Source organism: Simochromis diagramma, unplaced genomic scaffold (assembly GCF_900408965.1).
Source record: "Simochromis diagramma unplaced genomic scaffold, fSimDia1.1 OVJJ01000309.1, whole genome shotgun sequence".
In the NCBI taxonomy this organism is placed as follows: Eukaryota; Metazoa; Chordata; class Actinopteri; order Cichliformes; family Cichlidae; genus Simochromis; species Simochromis diagramma.
The window spans coordinates 2,921-23,672 of record NW_024387313.1 but is presented as its reverse complement, the minus strand read 5'-3'; the positions used below and the strand labels follow the sequence as shown (position 1 = coordinate 23,672).

At 43.8% G+C, this 20,752-nt stretch overlaps 1 protein-coding gene across 1 annotated transcript in view; it reads right to left on the bottom strand.

The window, feature by feature from the left end:
* Positions 1-19,324, bottom strand: part of zswim8 (zinc finger, SWIM-type containing 8) — a gene marked incomplete at its 5' end in the record, with an annotated part of 40,147 nt that extends 20,823 nt beyond the window's left edge. Inside the window, 14 exons of the mRNA XM_040005078.1 lie at positions 1,251-1,375; positions 1,525-1,623; positions 2,178-2,361; positions 4,186-4,365; positions 4,510-4,641; positions 8,011-9,319; positions 9,527-9,702; positions 10,497-10,698; positions 10,862-10,982; positions 12,684-12,765; positions 12,841-12,948; positions 13,760-13,932; positions 14,937-15,031; positions 19,158-19,324. Of these exons, the coding sequence (XP_039861012.1) occupies positions 1,251-1,375; positions 1,525-1,623; positions 2,178-2,361; positions 4,186-4,365; positions 4,510-4,641; positions 8,011-9,319; positions 9,527-9,702; positions 10,497-10,698; positions 10,862-10,982; positions 12,684-12,765; positions 12,841-12,948; positions 13,760-13,932; positions 14,937-15,031; positions 19,158-19,324 (3,153 nt within the window). The remainder of the gene's footprint in view (positions 1-1,250; positions 1,376-1,524; positions 1,624-2,177; positions 2,362-4,185; positions 4,366-4,509; positions 4,642-8,010; positions 9,320-9,526; positions 9,703-10,496; positions 10,699-10,861; positions 10,983-12,683; positions 12,766-12,840; positions 12,949-13,759; positions 13,933-14,936; positions 15,032-19,157) is intronic.
* Between the last annotated feature and the right edge of the window lie 1,428 nt (positions 19,325-20,752).

Here is a 20,752-nt window from a genome sequence, read left to right as displayed (position 1 = left end):
GATACATGAGCTCCTTCATGTTGCTTCCAGGTTGGGAAAGCATAAAAAGACAATCCAAACTTATTCCCGTGCCGGTCGTAAGATCGAACATTGCAGCCGAGCACACAGCAAGTACGAACCATGGCTATGCTTTCGCTCCTTACTTAGACCCCCAAAATGGCGGATCGGGCCAAAATCCTTTCCACGCCCACCCCCGTGACATCACGCTCCAAAGCCCTATAAACCTAGTGGGAGTTTCCCCCCACAGAGGGACAAAGGACCCCCTGATGATCCTCTAATCGCCTGACACAAGGTGTGAAACTGGGTGTGGGTCCCAATCAGCCAGAGTTTCGGGTGAGTTCATTGTGAAACCTGGCCCCACCTTATCATGTGATTTCCTGAGGTCAGATGGCCCAGGATGTGAGTGGGCGTTAAGGCGTCTGGGGAGGGATCTCAAAACTGGATTATAGATGGCAGACAGTTGGTGTCGTAAACCACCGCCTCTGTTCAAAGATGGTCGCTCACAGTGGACATAGATGCTTCTTTCACTCCTCTTTCAAACCATCTGTCCTCTCTGTCCTCGCTGCACTGTACAGCATACACCACATTGTTAAGAATGTGGTGTATGCTGTACAGTGCAGTGAGGAATGCTCAGACCTCTACATCAGAGAGACCAAACAGCCACTTCACAAGCGCATGGCACAACACAGAAGAGCCACCTCCACAGGACAAGACTCAGCTGTCCATCTGCATCTTAAGGATAAAGGTCACTCTTTCGAGGATGCCAATGTTCACATTTTGGACAGAGAGGACAGATGTTAACCAACCAGATGCATGTTAACCTGTGTCAGTGTTTACCGGACTCAGATAAGCAAAGTGAAGCTTTCCTTCACTGTGCAAGAAAGAGACATGAATGTGTTTCAGAGAGCAGCTCCTGTGTGAAAGGCCTGTATTACGTGCTTAAAAGCACTCACTTTTTTACACAATTTAAGCAATTAGTATTTTGCCTAAGGAAACTTGGACGTTCAGACAGAAGGAGCTGGGGATCTAACCACTCACCTTTTAATTAGTATAGTCTTTTCCAGTTACATCCAGTTACTGGTCAATGAATTACTTTGCACTATTTTCTTTCTTTGTTTAAAAAAATGTATTAAATGAATAAACTGGCCTGTTACAGTCAAATTCTGTGACTGTAACAGGTGTAGAATTGATATGCGGTTGGACGGGACATCTTCTGTACATGTTCTGAAATACTATAATGTAGCTGTTACCTTCTTGAGCTTGCTCTGGTCGTCCTTATAGGTGATCATGAGAGCCAGGGCCAGGTCACCCTTCACTCGTCTAGTTCCTTCACATAGCAGAGGATGCTCTGCCTCGCTGACTGTGGTTTTCATACCTGCAGTCACAGAGGGTGGACACAAAACAAAGGTTACAATTGAACATTTGTGAGAAACAGTGAGCAGGAAAACAAGTAGTGAGGATGGAGAAGAAGATACTGATAAACACTGAGAGGAACGAAACCAATCAATTGGTGAATAAATTTACCAAGTGCAGCAACAGCAGCCTCAAAACCCAGCTCCTCATCTCCAGGCATCTCATTGTTGCGGTTGCGGCTTGGTGGACGGGAACCCGTTGGAGACACAACTGCACAAAACAGTATGGAGAAAAGTGAAAGGGACATAAATTCAGTCAATCTACCTTAAAATTCCTCAGTCTGTTCCAAAAAAGACAATATGAGCTTCTTCATTCATTCAACACAAAGCTTCAACCTTCAGTACACTACAAATAAAGCTGGTTGCCAAGAGATGTTCACTTTCATATTACATAGTTAAAGGCAATTTATCAGAATACTTAGAATTCTTTAGTCTTGTATTATTTATTTTTATTTTATTGTATTTGAATCAAGTTAAAAATCCTGTTTAAGCGATTAACAATTTCCCATCATTTCTGTGTCCATCGCAACTGTCAAATAAAAGCAAAAAAAGCTGAATACATATAATAAAACTAAAACCTTAGTATAAGGATTTGATTGAGACTTTTAAGAAAATATCTGATCTTCTTTGGGCAAGCAGCCATGAGACAATGGCATGGTTGTGTTTACATCCTAAACACATATGACAAGAAAACTAGAATTGCTTTGACTATTTCAAGTGAAACACATGAAAACCACCATTAAAATTAAGATTACCGGTGCATACCTGGGGTACACAGTACATCGAAGATGAAGCTGGCCAACATGAGAGGTAGCACAGGTCTGTAATCACAAAAGTTTCCATCCCGGAGCTGCTCTGCTCGCTCTCTGATGGCGGACATCTCTATCAGACCCAGAGGGATCTTCTTCAACAGAGCAACCACCTCTGACTCCTGGTAGGCCAGCTTCACCTGATTAGTCCAGACACATGCAATATGCATATGATACATTTACATAAATATATATCCCTTTCGTTTTAAAAGCTAAACTTTGTAAGTTAATTTGGTCCCAATGTTGATGAGAATTTTTCCCCAAAACAAGCTCTGAGTACAAGATCCATAGAGGCTGGGGTCTATCACACCAGGCAAGACCCCAGGTGCAGGCTGTGTAAAGATGCCCCTGAGACAATCCAGCACATAACAGCAGGGTGCAAGATGCTAGCGGGCAAGGCATACATGGAACGCCATAACCAAGTGGCCGGCATAGTGTACAGGAACATCTGTGCCGAGTATAACCTGGAAGTCCCGAGGTCAAAATGGGAGATGCCCCCAAGAGTGGTGGAGAATGACCGAGCTAAGATCCTGTGGGACTTCCAGATACAGACGGACAAAATGGTGGTGGCTAACCAACCGGACATAGTGGTGGTAGACAAACAGAAGAAGACGGCTGTAGTGATCGATGTAGCGGTTCTGAATGACAGCAATATCAGGAAGAAGGAACACGAGAAGCTGGAGAAATACCAAGGGCTCAGAGAAGAGCTCGAGAGGATGTGGAGGGTGAAGGTAACGGTGGTCCCCATGGTAATCGGAGCACTAGGTGCGGTGACTCCCAAGCTAGGCGAGTGGCTCCAGCAGATCCCAGGAACAACATCGGAGATCTCTGTCCAGAAGAGCGCAGTCCTGGGAACAGCTAAGATACTGCGCAGGACCCTCAAGCTCCCAGGCCTCTGGTAGAGGACCCGAGCTTGAAGGATTAACCGCCCACAGGGGCGAGCTGGGAATTCTAGTGGTGCTGGTTTCAATCATTATGCAAATGTGCTGTTTATAAGGCTGGAAACCTGCAGTCAGCTGAGACTGAAGAAGTCACTTGGATGAGTGACGAAACGTTTCTCCCACTGAAAAGCTACGTCCAGATGAACACAATCAACTTTTGGGCACTTTGATTCAGTACTTTACATAACCATGATTTCTCTCTCTTTACCCACAGTTAAGCATACTGTATATGACTAAAATCACATTAACAGTACAATGTCTTATATTATAATTATTGACAAATAAAATAATATTTTCGAAGTTGTGGCGAGCGCAGTACATTTTGCTGTGGTCTGCTGGGGGCGTGGCACTGGAGCTGGTGACACCAACTGACTGAATAATGTCAAGAAGGTTGACAATGTCAAGTAGCTGCAGACTGCACGTTTGAAGCTGTGGTAGAAAGGATGTCCCTGAACACTGTCATTTGCCACCTATAATCCTGACTACCCTCTGCTGCCAGAGGAGCACCCTCTCTAACAGACTGATTTAACTCCACGAACAAGGTGGCCAGACAGAGCAGGTCTGTCAGACCATATATTACCCTATATGTTACAATCTCTGGCAGTTATCAACCAGATATCATTTTATTATGACTATGAGTATTATTGCATCCTGATGTAAAAAAAAATAAAAAAATAAAAAATAAAAAAATCCCAAATTTGGGAAAAATGCAATATTTTGCATTGAACACTTGTAAACCAAATTCTACAACCTGCCAATTCATTCAACTTTTAAGATGTTTTGTAGGTTAAGTGCAAGATAAATAAAAGAATAAGGCTAAGGTAAATGAACTGCTGCATATAGGACTGTTGTACTCTACTGGAACACTTTCATTAAGTTTTAAGTTTAAATTTTTGTTCAACGAAAATGTGCTTTCCATCCAACACTGACACATATTCACACTTTGATGAACACATTGGGAGCAACTTGTGTGTGTTGTGAGTAAGTAAGAGAGAGAGAGAGAGAAGAGAGAGAGAATAACACCTCTAGAGCTTTGGTAGATGCTGGTGGTCTCTGGAGTTCCAGTGAGAACATGCCAGTGTTGAAGGCCAGATTATGGAGTTCCAGTCGCTCACTGAGAACTGTCAGGAGGAAGGCAGCTTTTGACAGTGTCTTAGTGGCTACCTGTGTCTGGCGGGTGGTTGACACCTTGCTCTTCTTTCCCTAAATCCAACAAACAGGTAATGACAGTAATTTTAGGATGATGATTGATGAGATTGGAAGGCAGACAGTGTATCAGAGGATGAGATGAGCTATCTAACATAGGAGAATGTGTTTCAGGGTAATGGGCACCGGGACTGTGTCTACCTTAGTCTGTGGCTGCTCCACTTTCAAATCTGGAGGGTTGGCCAAAAGGTCTCTAGCCAGCTCCACAGCCAGCCTGCATGCCTCGTTACTGTACCCATGTGCATGGAGGGCTTCAGCACATGCAAACAGCACCTGTACAGAAGAGTAGATTGATGACCTTTAGAGGAGCTTACACTGAAATCCTGGAGAATATATTAACCGTAACCATAGCTACTACCAGCTGTTTTTAGTGTATGTTAAGGAAGCTCACAGTAATGAAGAAACACCCACATAATTTCCACTATGAACAATTCCAGTTATTTGGAAATTTCAAACACATATTTTATTCACAAAAGATCATGTTTAACATGAGACATTTTACCATTTAATGAAAAATAGCAGTTAATTTTTATGAGATGAGATGATGATGAGATAGCCTTTATTTGTCAGTTGCAGGTCTTTTGCCCACAACCGAGATGACAGACCTTGCCGACCGTACATACAATACACAAACATCACATTGGGGAGACAGGTCAGGCTAGGTAGCGAGGAAAAAACATCGAAATGTGTAACACAAAAGGATAATACAGGAATTCACAGATATCAACACACCATAACACAATAAACACAGACAGCAACATGGGAAAGAGTTCCAGTGTGTACATCTGATCTGGGACCGCTGCAATCTTTCGACTGCGTCTCCAACTGACCCGATGTCCACATCAGTGGGGAGGTAAGCGTTGGAGGTGGCGTTGGATCCGGGGTAGGGAGGGTGATGCGTCGGTGAGTGCTTATCAGTATCAGTATATATGTGTGTGTGTGTGTCCATAGTTCAGCTGAGACAGTGTCCTTCGCCCTGCCAGGCTAAGTAAACAGTCTTCCAGCCAACCCAGGTGGCCTTGCATGGAATGGGAAGGAACAGACTAAACACAGTCGTTATCAGGGTGTTTTGTTCAGCTCTGACCTTGCAGCTGGCGCCGAGAGGGTATCCGCATAAAGTGATGGTATTTTTACTTTAGTGCGAACAGCTCATATGAATTTCAAAGCAGTTCTACAGTCCAACACTGGTCTCTCAATCTCCCGTTGGAGAGCCACGAGCTTCGCCATACTTGCGTTCTGTGATGTTGCCATTTCTTGTGCTCAAGGAGCCAATTTCTGAGAACTCACGGCAGTGTGCCTCCCCGAGATGTCATCCAATTTGCGCCCAGAGATGTTATTCCGAGCGAGCCCTTCCAAGATGTATCCAGTCTGCAGTCAGAGATCTTATTCTGAGTATTCACAGCAGCCGTAGCCTCTCCAAGATCTTATCTGTGCTGCACTCAACGAGCCCATTTTGAGAAACTCACGCCTCTCCCATCGTTCCAATCCCAACGGGCAGCCTTGTGGGGGTTTGAACAGCCGGTTCCGCTTTCTTAATTCTTCGATAAGTCAGGGCCAAGCCAGCTCCGATTAGCCAGAACCCTGTTATCATGGTTCCGAATAGGTAGATATCTTCAGCACTCAGGCTCACCCGAGCTCAGACTTCTCGTTGAGAAAGGGGTGTCAATTGCATTTAGGGACCAGTTGATCCAATCCATAATTCCTCTTTTAGGTTTTAGAGAACAGACTGTGAGAGAGTGTTCCAGGGAAAATACAAAAAAAAACACGAGACTAGACAAGGACATAAGCAGGGAAGATAAGGGAGAGGAGAAAAAGTGCGTCCGCCTCCTCCGAGAGCCAAAGAAGTTATGTATTTATGTTTAAATTTTTTTGATGGCAACAACACATCACAAAAACTTGGGGCAGCCAACATGGCTAGAAGGCTAGAGGAACATTTTGCAACTAACTAGGTTAACTGGCAACGAGAGGATAACATGATCAGATATAAGAAAAAGCATCTTAGAGAACCAGATCGTGGGGCAACCGTGGCTCAAGAGTTGGCAGTTCGTCTTGTAATCGGAACGTTGCTGGTTCGAGCCCCGGCTCGGACAGTCTCGGTCGTTGTGTCCTTGGGCAATCCATTATTATTATTATTATTATTAGAATGTCTCCAAAGCAAAGACAGGCAGAGGGTCACTAATCTGCAAAGATACTGGTGCATCCAGTGGTAACCCTCAACCTCCTAGCAGACATACCTATGGTATCAATTTCAAAATCCTAGATAACACCCTAAGTTATTGCATTCACAAGATTTTCAGGAAACATGACCTTTGACCTTGACATCAATGAGATTCAATTGCGTGCTAGATTTTTAGTAGATACACCTATGATATCAACATAAAATTCTTACTTGATATTATGATATCAATGTTGCCTGATGTACTATTACCTCAGCATCCACAATATATAATATCATCAAAAGAATTGATCAATCTAGCAAAATCATGGTGTAAGGGACAAGGGTGATTTGAAAAATTGTTTTAAATTCATTCTGGAAAACATGGATGTTCCAGGCTTAAAAGGAGGGCGAGCACCCATCTTGTTATTAGTGGTCGCTTCAGTTCAGCTAGAACTCTGATGGTATGGGGGTGCATAAGTGCCTAATGTCTAACAAAGGCGTTAAAAGTACAACTGTTTTTGTGTTAGTTAAGTGGTGTATGTTTATCTTGGTAACTTCGGGGGATACACAAACTTTTTTACAACTGTTTGCGTATGCCAATATACATAATATCTTAGCAGACATTATCAATTTCTTCCAAATGCAAACTTATCGATGACGTCCAAGTGTTTAATCTTTAAATCCTTTGTGACTGAACAATGTAACCACAACACACTGGGCCCTCCTTTTTAAAATGGCACCTGATCCAGGTGATTGATATATGCATTTTTTTTTCTTCTTTTTTTTTCTGCTCATTCTGTTGGTTTTTGTCTTTTGCCCTTCTCCCCCGTCCCTCTTCTCAGCTGTTTCTCTTTCCCTCTTTCTTTCTCCCCTTCTTTCCCCCAGTCAAGTCTGTCCCGTATTCAGCAAGTGAAAATAAAATGAACAATAAAAGGTGAATCAAATGGACCATTACGGCAAGGCTGGGATGGTCAATTTGGTAAAGTAAATCCGTTGGGCATCTTTCTTTGCCTTTAGACAACAATTCTGATGGCAAAAGAGCCAAACGGGACAGGCAAAAAAAAAAAAAAAAAAAAAAAAGGCAAAGGATCAGCAGATGAAACGTTTATTAACCTCTGATGTTCAACAAACCTACATGAGTGCAGAAAAAAAATCATATTCTTTTCTCTAATTGTAAGATGCTTTCATTAAAAAAGTTAACTTTTTACAGTATGTCAGTTTATCTTAAAAACTATTTTTGACTTTATTGGACAGTGTTTGGACAGGCTAGCTTACTTATAGTCATGAATTTCTAACCTCTGAAGTTTAGATATTTCGTTAATTTAAGAAAGTCTACAAAGTATAACTTTTACTGTACTGGTAGACAATGATGTAATTTTGCGCATCCTTGTATCTAATGTTTATTTCATGCTCTTACTTTCCAAGTGAACTGCTTTTCTTTTGTTGTTGGGTTTCTATGGTTAAAACTGGGTCTTTGCACTTACCTCCATGCGTCCCTCCTGCTCCAGTGGTTTGATCCCTGCAAAGATGTCTGGCTCCTCCTCCTGATGGTTGTCAGCTAGCTGTCTGTCTACACCCTCTTCTGAAGCAGCACTCAGATAGTATGCCTGGTAGTCATCTTCACCCACAGCTTCTCCTTCAGCAGCTGCACGTACAGCTTCAGCTCCTTCAGGAGCTGCTCCACCTACCACTACTGCTCCACTTCCTGCTACTGCTGCAGCAGACACCAACTCTTTGCAGCCTAGCACTGGCTTAGGAGATGTTTGAGGGGTGCCTGATCTCACTGTAACTGCTGAAACTAAAGGCTGGTTACTACCAGCTGAATCTACATCTTCATCTATGTTAAGTGCTGGCTCCACCTCGGCTTCCTTTTCTGCTGTGCTGGGCATGCCCACAACTATCACTCCATTCTCTTTCAAAGGGAAACAAGGTGGAGCAGGCTCTGCAGCAGCAATTGCTGCAGAGTCACGGCTGCTATGCTTTGTTTCAAAAATCTTGCTCCCTCCACTGTTGCACTTCCGTGAATCTCGGAGCAGTGGACTTGGAGAGGGCAACATCTCTGGTGGTGGTGGGAGAAACTCGAAAGTGTTACTAGCCTCAGCCCCCAAAGCCAGATTGCAGCCGTCATCCAGACTGAGCTCAGCCAAGTCTGGCTCCAAGGAGCTATCTTCACTACTAGTTCTGCGTTTGGCACTTGTATGCTTACTACTTCCTAATCCTCCACCACCGCCAGGTCCTCCTCCAGTTGCCCCCTTCCCACCTCCCTGAGTCAGTTTCAACTTTCCTCCAGAGGAGGAACCCGGGCCTTTGTACATGCACTTTCCTCCTCCATCTTCCAGGGATAGTGAGACACTCCCTCCCAGTCGAACAAGCATCCCTCCACCTCCACTCACTGACAGTCCCTTCCTCTTGGTCAGAATGGTCTCCTTAGGTCGCACTGCTACCTCCTGTTGTGTGGAGTTACTACTTGCCCTGCCTTTATACTCTCCTGCCGGTCCGCCTTCAGCTCTGGCCCCTGATTCAGAAGAGTCAACACCACCTCCTGCAGGCGACTTGATTCCTCTCTGGTGCAGCATTGCTCTGGACCAGCAGAACGTGGCACTCTTCTTATCTGCACTGCAGTAGGTAATGCCATCCAATGGGTAGGCCACCTCCCAGTTGAAATAGCAGGACTCCACAGCAGGTTTAAAGCCTTGAAACAGTTTATCCAGGGACTTGCGATGCTGTCCCCGCTTCACTATCTCTATAACTTTCAGGTGCCACTGCCTCAGCTGACCGGCCAGTTCCAAACGCCTAGAAGAGAATGTCCATAGTCTTTATATTTAACATGAATTGCTACTTCATATTCACTGGCACCCTAAATATGTAGTTACACACAATTAGTGATAAATGTGCTAGCAGAGGCTATTTTTTATAATAGAATTTATACTTCATGACTAAAATTCTGTGACAGGTGAACCAATCCATGACCAGTATGTAGCACGGTGTCTGTGGTCTGACCTGCAGGGGCTCATAGTGGGGTCGAGCACTGCCAGCCTCCAAAGAACCACCATCTCATCACACATGCTTGCACAGGCATGAGCGGCTACTTCTGACTGTCCGTTGCTCCGGCCAGTATGACCACTAGCACTGCTGTGTGACGCTGATGTGCGAACGCTATACCACCAGCTAATGATCTGAATAGACACAGACAAGTGTGTGTGTGAGAATCAGTGTAATATGTACATAATGATTTCATACCAAATGTATGAAATATACATCCCTGTTTCCAAAGAATGTTGGGTGCTGTGAAAATTCATATCCTGTCCTTTATTCATAGGATATATGCAGCGTATCAGATGATGAACTCAGGAACAGCACCTTTTTTTGTTAAAGTGCCAATTATGAATTTAAGTCATATGCATTGTAGATAAACCAGGATACAGGCTACCCATGCTGCATCAGCTCCTCCTTTAACAACCCCGTGTACGCATTTAGGCACAGAGGAGATCAGCTGCTATGGTTTTGAGTGATTTTTTCCATCATTGCCAAATACAGATTTTAGAGGCATTGGGCCTCTTTTGTGTTATTTTTTGTTTCATAATGTGCCAAATGTTTGGCTGGACACAGGACAGCCTAGTGCTCCAACTCTTACTACAGAGTCATACTGTTATACATGAAGAGAATGTGGTTTTTCCTAATTTCTAAAGCAAGGAAAGGCATCTTTGAACTGCCTTCTCTGGAGCAGTATGTTGCCATCAAGCTATAACCTAATGAAAACATGATATTTACAATTCAGTTGGGTTTTTTGTAGTCTTGTCCTACTTTGAGGGCTTTTTTTTTAAAATAGGAAAACTGCAAAGGCTTCACAGACATTTCTTTCCCCTTTAACAGTACATTAAAAGTAAGGGTCCCATGTCTAAATCTTTTCTTCTTTGTACTGGGTTACTCTCATCTTTTGGAAGTCATCTCAGAGTAATGACCAACATACCTGTTCGTAGGTGAGGCACTGTTCAGTGAGAATCTCCAGCAGCGGGGCAGCATTGCTGTCTCGCCTCTTAAACATCTCCCTGACAATGGACAGAAGGTTCCAGATGCCTTCTGGCTCTCTACCCCTCAGAGGTCGCAACAGACATGCCCATTCAGCAGCTGCTGGTGGCTCGGTGGATGACAGGTACATGGAGTTCACATCACTGAGGATAACACAAATAGTACTGGTTTAGGCAAAGTAACGCTGAGGTACATTTACTAAAAAACAAACTATATCCAGTAAAAGATTTACTGTAGCACTTTCTCGTCAACACTACGTCATATACATAAGATGAAGGGTAATCATGTGTGACAAGTCACGCCTACCTGAAAACAACAGGTGAAGGCCCACAGAACTTGTGTAGAGTCTTTTTGATATTGTCACTGAGGGTTGACTCATCCAAATACCAGGTGCTCTGGTCCGATGCTGAAGGGCCTGCTGTTGGATCTACAAAAATAAATTGTGCAGAAATAATTTAACCTTAAGAAAAAACATCTACTCTACACAATAAACTACAGAAGGCTTTGCTTTTCCATTAACAATTAAAAGGCATCAGAGTCCCCCATTGTTACATCCTGGGAGGCTGTGGGAGTGTGTGGGTGTGGTGTTGTCTTCTCCCTCTCCTCCTCCTTCGTTCTGGCCCCTCCCCTTGTCTCTCTCTGCCCCTGCCTTCTCCTTTAGGTCACACCTGCTGCTCATCTGCTCTCATTACAACCAATTACCCTCAGGGGTGATATAAGCTGGAGAAGAGCAGTGTGGAGGAGGAGGGAGAGGTTTCTGGTGATTTTCCTCTGTGCTGGTCAGAGTGTGCTACTGGCTTAGGTGTGGAACAGCCTGCTGCGTATGACCAGCCTTCTGGTGTGTGGCTCTTTGTGAGTAGTGTTTAACTGAGCAGTGATTGCCCATGAGTGACGGCGGCCTTCATTAGTTTGTGTGGCCTGCCTGGATATTGTTTGCTAGCAGCGTTGCTGTCTCTTTCTGTTGAAGCCTTATTGTTGCTTTCTTTGTTGAAGTGGTCATGACCACTTTGGGTTGACCTCCCTGATTTCTCATTAAAGCAGCGGTGCTGTCTCCTTTTGTTGTTGCCATTTATATGATTATTGAGGTGTTTGCCTACAATAAAGATCTATTTTATATTAAATACCTCTGCCTGGCGTTCTTTTCATTCCACCTGGATCTAACTGTTACTGTCCCCCACCCTCATCGCCTAGACTTTTAAGTGGGGACGTAACACCCATGAAAAGAAAATGTGGAACAGTAGTGATTTTATAGAAATGCTTTCATTTCTCCAAGAATAGTCTAAGGAGCTTGGAAAGAAAAGCGTCTGGACTTCTTTAAGTTTCTTGAAAATGTTTCACCTCTCATCTGAGAAGCTTTTTTCACTTCTAAGACCAATTGGTGGAGAGTCACAGATTTTTAAACCATATTGGGAGTGTCCCTAAGAATGTTGTGGACCCCCTATTTTTCCTCTGCCTAATCACATGAGCCAAGGTATGAAAACAGGTGTGGTTCACAATCAGCCAAGGTTTTGGGTGTGAGACCTTGTCCTACCCTATCCTGTGACTTACTGAGACCAAATGACCCGAGATGTGATGGCTACTCTTTCAAACCATCTGTCTTCTCTGTCCAAAAAGTGGACATTAGCATCCTCTAAAGAGCGATGTCCTTTAGATGCAGATGGACAGCAGAGTCTTGTCCTGTCAAGGTGGCTCCTGTGTGGCTGGGTCTGAAGTATTTTGAATGTTGTGTTGAATTCTATTCTATTTTGGGATGTCGTGTTTGGAAAAGTCTTTTCTGAGTTTCTCTGATAAACCTGCTCCATAAGGGATGACAATGTTGTTCCGTTTGTCCTTCTGATCCTCCCTAGTTGGTGTCTGATCTTCTTTTCTGTGCATCTTTACTGATTTAATGAAAGCTCAATTAGGATAACCCCAGAGCTTTCTAAGACAGCTTTTTAAGAGCTTTCTTTACATGTGTATGTTCCTTCTTTTTCCCTTCTGGCTTCTCCCAACCAATTGCTCTTAGAACTGAAGAAGCTTCTCGGATGAGAGGCGAAATGTCTTCAAGAAACTTAAAGACATCACAAAGTTTATGTGATGCAGCCTCAGATTTTTCAAATGCTGTTTGTTTAGCAATCTGATACTGAACCTGGAGCTCCACACACAGTGTTGATGGCAGTGGACTGTGAGGATAGCAACTCATCCAGGAGTCGCTGGGCTGTAGGCAGGATCTGGAGAGAAATAACTGAATGAATGCATTTTCTTTAATCATTTGGTTTATAGAGGTCATAAATAGCTTAAGATACCTGCTGAGGCAGCTCACTGATGAGGTACTGGGCAAACTTTTGAAGCTGGTCTCTCTGCAGTCTGGACAAAGACTCAGAAACTGGAGCCCTAAGACACACTGCTGATGCCTACGCACACACAGACACACACACACACCATATTTATTTAGGTATTTTTAAGGGGGATTGTAAACAGAAAGAAGTAAACAGATCAAATGTAGGAAAATACAGAGGAATGGCATTGCATTAATAGGTCCTTTAGTCAGTAGCCGTCCCAAGAAGCTAAATGCTGGTGTATTTGCATCCTTCCTGAAGGAGAATATTCAGCCATCAGTTCACGCCCTGAAATTCAAACTCATTTGGTTTACACAGTAAGATGAAAATCTTCCTTTGCGGCTGAATTAAAACAACTGCAAAGAAACGTGGGCAAATTCTTTCAAATCAGTAATGTGAAAGACTAATGGTCCGTTATCACAAACACTTATATATTTCCATCAGAAGTTCTTGGGCAGGTAAAATGACAATTAGAAACACAAACCCACAAAAAATGATCATAATCAAAAAACAACAAATTCCCTGGAACGGCAGAATGGATCACTGTTTTCAAGTAAACAGATGACATGCGGAGGAATATTTTTTAAGATGACTGGTCTTTTAAGACGAGAGGTTTTCCAGGATATGTCCATCATCAAAAAGCTAAGTGTATTCATCTTGTTTAATTTTTTCCTACCATCATTTCACAAGAATTCCTTTATATTTTCTTCTTTTTTTAAGGAAAAACAAAGAGAAAGACAGGAAATACAGAGAGACAGAGACAGTGTAGTGTCAGGATTCAAACTACAGATCTGCTGCTTTACGCATGCACATGAATTCAGTATGTGTTCCAACCACAAAGTTAGTGGTTTACCCCTTAAATACCTGAATATTAACAAAAACTTACATTGTGGATCCTGAAGAGACAGAGTGCCACCACATGGGCACACCACTTGGCTCCTGCACCACAGGTACAGCTGCAGGAGGTGATGCGACAGCGATCAAACATGACCGCCACATTGTAGGCTCCTTTAGACTGACTGGACTGAGTGGAGACTACTGTAGCACTGAGATGAAAGCCTTGTAAATGAAAACAGAAAAAACAAAATCAGCAAAGACAACAATGAGTTGGAAATGGAAGCAAGTGCATTTCTTTGATTGGAAATTATATTTTAGTGTCTGACAGAATGGTTTTGGTTTTGATATTGCTTGGTCTTTTATTTAATATAGCTCTTTTGTGCAAAAGGTGGTTTGCAATCTTACAATGATTAAATTCCAGACCAAAATATTCTCTCCCACAAAAAAACAAAACGCAGGCATTGTTTGAGGTTTTTCCATTTTATAATCCATGTCATCACACAACACATTTGTACAAAGCCCTACTAGTAATAAAGGAGAAGGTGCCTCAAACAAATTCAGACCAAGTCATATAGCATTCACACCTATGGGCAATTTAGTGTTTCCAATTAACGTATCCCCACTAACTGCATGTCTTTGGACTGTGGGAGCAAGCCGGAGTACCCAGAGAGAACCCACGCAAACATGGGAGAGCATGCAAACTCCACACAGAAAGACCCCGGCCTGATGCTGCAATTGAACTCAGGACCTTCTTGTTTTGAGGCAACAGTGCTAACCACCGTTAGCCGACCAGCACCTTAACCCATTCTGCATAATACATATCAAAAGTATTTGTCATTAAAAGTTGGATGCGTGTGCACAGCGAATGGCTTTGTAGAGAAACAACTTAAAAGGCCCTATATAGGTGAAAACAACAAAACAAACAAACCAAAATCTCACCATTTAATGTGGTATTTGGAAGATTTGCAGTTAAAAGTTGGAAATTGGGTTTAGATATTACACATACCCAGCATTCTGAAAACAGGATTATACTAATAGCAGACTTGTAGAAATAATGGAGGTAAATGGAGTACCTTTGAATCACATGATTTACTGTAACCTGCACATGGTGTTATTCTAAGCTTGGTGATTGTAGAAGAATATAGTGTGATATACCAAAGTTAGAACACCAGAGAAATGTTTTCCATAAGAGTACTCATTCTTATGTAAAGGATTACTCTACTTACCAATTTGCAAAGGGTCTTTGACAGCTCTGATCCTATAGAGTTGTTCTCCACGCTGGAATTCATCTGGACTCCCATTAGCAAGGCAGGAATATAATCTGCAGCAGTATGAAACCAAAGTCAAAGAGTCAAAGCAGAGTCAAAGTCAGCATAGCCTAGATAGTTAAAAAAAAAAAAATCATCCTGTTACTTTTATTAGCAGTCACATCGCCAATAAACATCAGTCAACCAGACAGCCATGGACGCCTTTCCTTTCATCCAGTCTCGATTTTGTTTATTTCAATACTTTTTTCTGTGCAAAAATAGTTTTGTTTCCTGTTTGGAAACAAACAGGAAACAAAAAACAGGAGATTGAATTTTCTGGATTAATTTTGCAGTTATCTATTTTACTTTACCTAAATGTTAAATGCAATATTTTCAACCCAAGGTTGACCCCTTTTTGGATTTCAAATCCGTTGTAGTGGTGGGCACACTAAGAAAATTTGTTACTGTCCACCAGTAACCAACAACCAGTAATGGAGAGAGAGAGAAGGCTGAATATATCTACACTTATCTGCAAAGGTTTGGGCACGTTGCATCTTTTTTTTTTATATTTCATGTTTGTGTTTTTATGAATAAACAAACAGAAACCCCAACTGTTACATGTGACACAATCTTTGATTTCATCTGGGTTTATCTCATTTTGAACCAAGATGGCGCCGCGGATGGTCGCCCTGGTGCTTCAGTGCGTTACTTTTGTTTTGTTTTTGTGCATTTCTTCTGTGTCTGGGCACTCCTCTGGATATTCGTACACCAGAGAAGAGCTCCTTAACTACAGGACTACAACGCCTGTGGATTTATTTCCAATATTTGTCGCATCTGCGGCAGATTTACTGCTGACTCTGACCAGGAAAGCGAGACGCCGAAAGAGAGGGAAGCGAGCCGGCGCACTCGTGCGTTTGAGGAGACGCGGACTGCGAACTGCTCTTCCTGGGATCTTCCTTTCTAATGTACGCTCACTCGGGAATAAGGTCGACGAACTTGCCCTGATGAGAAGCATGAACAGAGACTTTGCCTCCTCCTGTGTCTTATGTTTTACGGAGTCGTGGCTCAGTGAGAACATCCCAGACTGCGCGCTCAAACTGGAGGGCTTCCATCTGCTGCGCGCGGACCGGCAGGCCGCTCTCTCCGGTAAGTCCAAAGGTGGAGGTCTCTGCTTCTACATCAATAGTGGCTGGTGCACAGATGTGACAGTGATTGCTCAGCACTGCTCTTCCTCTCTGGAATATCTTTTTATCCACTGCAAACCGTTTTATTCTCCGCGGGAGTTTGCTTCATTCATCCTGGCCGCTGTTTACATCCCGCCAGACGCAGATGCGCAGGCAGCTCAGTGCGCACTCGCGGAGCAGATTCTCCACACGGAGCGGACATTCCCGGACTCTCTCATCATTGCTCTTGGGGACTTTAACAAAGCCAATCTGAGCCATGAGCTTCCAAAATACAAGCAGTATATTAAATGCCCGACCAGAGAGGAGAGGACATTGGACCACTGTTACAGCACAATCAGCGGGGCCTATCGCGCGGTGCCGCGCGCTTCACTCGGACTTTCTGACCACGTCATGATCCACCTAATCCCCGCGTACAGACAGAGGCTGAAGCTCTCCAAACCTGTCGTGAGGACTAAAAAACTGTGGAGCAACGAGGCTGTGGAGGAGCTTCGCACGTGTTTGGAGTCTACAGACTGGGACACAATGAAGGCTGCTTCTAACAGCTTGGACGAGTTTACGGACACTGTCACCTCCTATATCCACTTCTGCGAGGACAGCATTGTGCCATCACGCACCAGGGTGAGTTATAACAATGACAAACCCTGGTTTACTCCTAAACTCAAAAAGCTGTGGCTGGAAAAGAGAAAGGCGTTCAGAAGCGGAGACAGGGACTGCTACAGAGAGGCCAAGTACAGGTTCACTAAAGAAGTGGACATTGCTAAACATCAGCACTCTGAGAAGATGCAGCAGCAGATCTCAGAGAATGACTTGGCCTCTGTGTGGAAAGGTTTTAGGAATATCACAAACTACAAGCCTAAAACCCCCCACTCCACTGATGACTTGCTCTTGGCCAACACCCTTAACGACTTCTACTGTCGTTTTGACGAGCCATCAGGCAGCCTTCACACCTCCAACGGCCCCAACAATAGAGACACTTTGGACACTAATTCCCCCACCTCTCCCCCCTCCATAGAGCCATCACCACCTTCAAACCGTTCACCTACAACACCCCCCTCCTCACCCCACACAAAAGAGGATTTCACACCACCTCCTCCCACCACAACTCTTCATATTCATGAAGCAGATGTGAGGAAGCAGTTTAAGAACCTGAATGCTCGGAAAGCTCCCGGCCCAGACGGTGTGTCTCCTGCCACCCTCAGACACTGTGCAAACGAGCTGGCCCCAGTGTTTTCTGGCATTTTCAACTCCTCACTGCAGGCATGTCATGTGCCTGCCTGCTTCAAGTCCTCCACCATAATCCCTGTCCCCAAGAAACCTAGGATCACTGGACTAAATGACTACAGACCCGTGGCTCTGACATCTGTGGTCATGAAGTCCTTTGAGCGCCTAGTTCTCTCCCATCTCAGGACCCTCACGGCCCACCTCCTGGACCCCCTGCAGTTTGCATATAGAGCCAACAGGTCTGTAGATGACGCCATCAACATGGCCCTACACTTCATCCTGCAGCATCTGGACTCCCCAGGAACCTACGCCAGGATCCTGTTTGTGGACTTCAGCTCTGCCTTCAACACCATCCTTCCAGACCATCTCCGAGACAAGCTTTCCCAGATGAATGTGCCTGATCCCATCTGCCGGTGGATCACTGACTTCCTGACGGACAGGAAGCAGCATGTGAGGCTGGGAAAGAATGTCTCGGACTCCCGGACCATCAGCACCGGCTCCCCTCAGGGCTGTGTTCTTTCTCCTCTGCTCTTCTCCCTGTACACCAACTGCTGCACCTCCACCCACCAGTCTGTCAAGCTAATCAAGTTTGCAGATGACACCACCGTTATCGGACTCATCTCGGACGGGGACGAGTCTGCCTACAGGAGGGAGGTTGAACGTCTGGTGTCCTGGTGCAGCCACAACAACCTGGTGCTGAATGCCCAGAAGACAGTGGAGATTATTGTGGACTTCAGGAAGCACACAGCCCCACTCCCCCCCATCATCCTGACTGACACCCCCATCACCTCTGTGGACTCATTCCGCTTCCTGGGTACCACCATCACCCAGGACCTGAAGTGGGAGCCCACCATCACCTCCGTCATCAAGAAAGCCCAGCAGAGGATGTACTTCCTGAGGCAGCTGAAGAAATTCAACCTGCCAACACGGACGATGATGCAGTTCTACACCGCAATCATCGAGTCCATCCTCACCTCCTCCATCACCGTGTGGTACGCTGGAGCCACTATCAGGGACAAACAGAGACTGCAGCGTGTTGTGCGCTCTGCTGAGAAGGTGATTGGCTGCAGACTCCCATCTTTGCAGGACCTGTACACCTCCAGGACATTGCGGCGTGCAGCTCGGATCTCAGCTGACCCTTCTCACCCTGGTCACAGTCTGTTTGACCTGCTCCCCTCAGGCAGGAGGCTCCGGTCCATTCGCACCAGAACCTCTCGCCATAAGAACAGTTTCTTCCCCTCTGCTGTTGGACACATGAACAATAACCATATGACTATCCCCACCACTAACACATGACCCTACGCTGTGTTCACTGTATCATTCCATGTTTGGCACTGATCACCACCTGCACTCATGTATATATCTTTCAACGTAGCACTTTTAATTCTTATCCCTACTTTTATTTTCTCCATGTCTATTTAAGTGTTATTTATGACACCATGTTTGCACTGAAGCACCGCAGCAATTTCCTAATGTTGTAAACCTGCTCAACATTTGGCAATAAACCCCATTCTGATTCTGATTCTGATTAGCAGAATATACTGCTAACTTAATGGTTAGCGATACAATATATAAATAGAAACTATTACTATACTATATTACATGTAAATACATTGATGAATGTTCATTTCTCATTTCATTTCATTTCTTTTTGATGCAGCATGCTTTTTCCCCACAGCCTTGGTCCAACAGTCTCCGTAACAAAGTAATATTTGAAATTTCCCAATTAAGAGGAATTAATGCATTTATGGTTTTTAGCTAAGGCAAATAAAGGGTTTAAAAAACAAATCCTCACCTAATGTCCTCTTCATTCTCAGGGAAGCTCCAGTAGGCAATGCGAAGCTGGAGCTGTTCTGGGACAGGAGGATAGACCTTCTCTACCACTTCAAATGGGATGTGAAAGGCGACCTGTTTTGCTGACAACTCCACCAGTGGAATCACCTGACCATCTGAGGAAAACCATCAAAGAGAAGATGATCAGCACAGTCAGGTGACAAAAAAATCTTTAATGTCTTATAGGGCTGCTCAATTAATCGAATTTTAATCACGATTATGATCTGGGCTTTCAACGATCATTAAAAATGACTGAGCCGATTATTAGCCCCTCCCTCGTGCTTTACTCTCGCGCTGCTCCGTGTGGCAAATTGAGCGCACCTCTCTGCATTTCGAACACGTGTCACAACAATTAAGAGCAGCGGTCCCCAACCTTTTTTGCGCCACGGACCGGTTTATGCCCGACAATATTTTCACGGACCGGCCTTTAAGGTGTCGCGGATAAATACAACAAAATAAAACTAGTACCGGTACCGAAAAAAAGAAAATTTACTCATAACACACGTGAAAAGACCAAGGAAAACCGAGTAAACGATAAAAACAATAACAAAATAACGCTGAAAACCGATAAAAACCCTGAAAACTATACATTTCACACCTGAGCCTCAACTCTCGCGGCCCGGTACCAAACGACTCACGGACCGGTACCGGTCCGAGGCCCGGGGGTTGGGGACCGCTGATTAAGAGGACCCGAGGGAAGCTCGGAAAGCTAAGCAGAAGTTATTTGGAGTGACTGCCGTTGGTTGAAAAGAGAGGTAAAAAAACTTCAGTGGTGTGGAAGCATTATGGGTTCACGGAGTCAGACGTGGATCAAGTAGACACAGTGTGTAAACTTTGCTACGGTGTCGTAGCTGCACCACAGAGCAACACTGCAAAGTTCACTAAACATAGATGTTTACATTTTTCATTTATGTTTATATTGCAAACATTTGCACTGTTATCAGTATTTGCACTATTTTATATTATTTTTTGACAATCTTTAAAGTCATTATTCAATACCTTGTTATTGTTAAATAAATATCGTCAAATAATCGAGATCTCACTTTCAGTGAAAATAATCGTGATTATCATTTTTGCCATAATCAAGCATTAAATTCTTGCCAAAAAAAGTAATAATTTTTTACTAATCACGGTCTTCCCACAGACATATCATTAAGTATAGCTACACTCTCTCTGAACTAACCTCACCATTAACTAATGTTTCAAATTTAAATATGGTCGGTTATCCCTGTTAACTGGCTACATGCCACAGGCTTTTATGGTGGCTGTAATTAAACCATTACTTATTTGATCTAGACGTGTTAACCAATTATAAGCTGATTTCTAACCCTTTTATTTCAAAGGTTTTCCTAATAGTTGTTGTAACACAACTAGACAGTAATTTGCGCCGGAATGACAAACAAAGTTTCAGTCACTATTTAGAGTGGATCACAGCACAACACCAGTGAATGTTACATATGATCTTATGGCCTCTGACAGTAAACTTAAAGCACTTCAGTTGTTCCACATTTTGTCACGTTACAGCCATATTACAAAAAGAAACATTCATTTTTCACC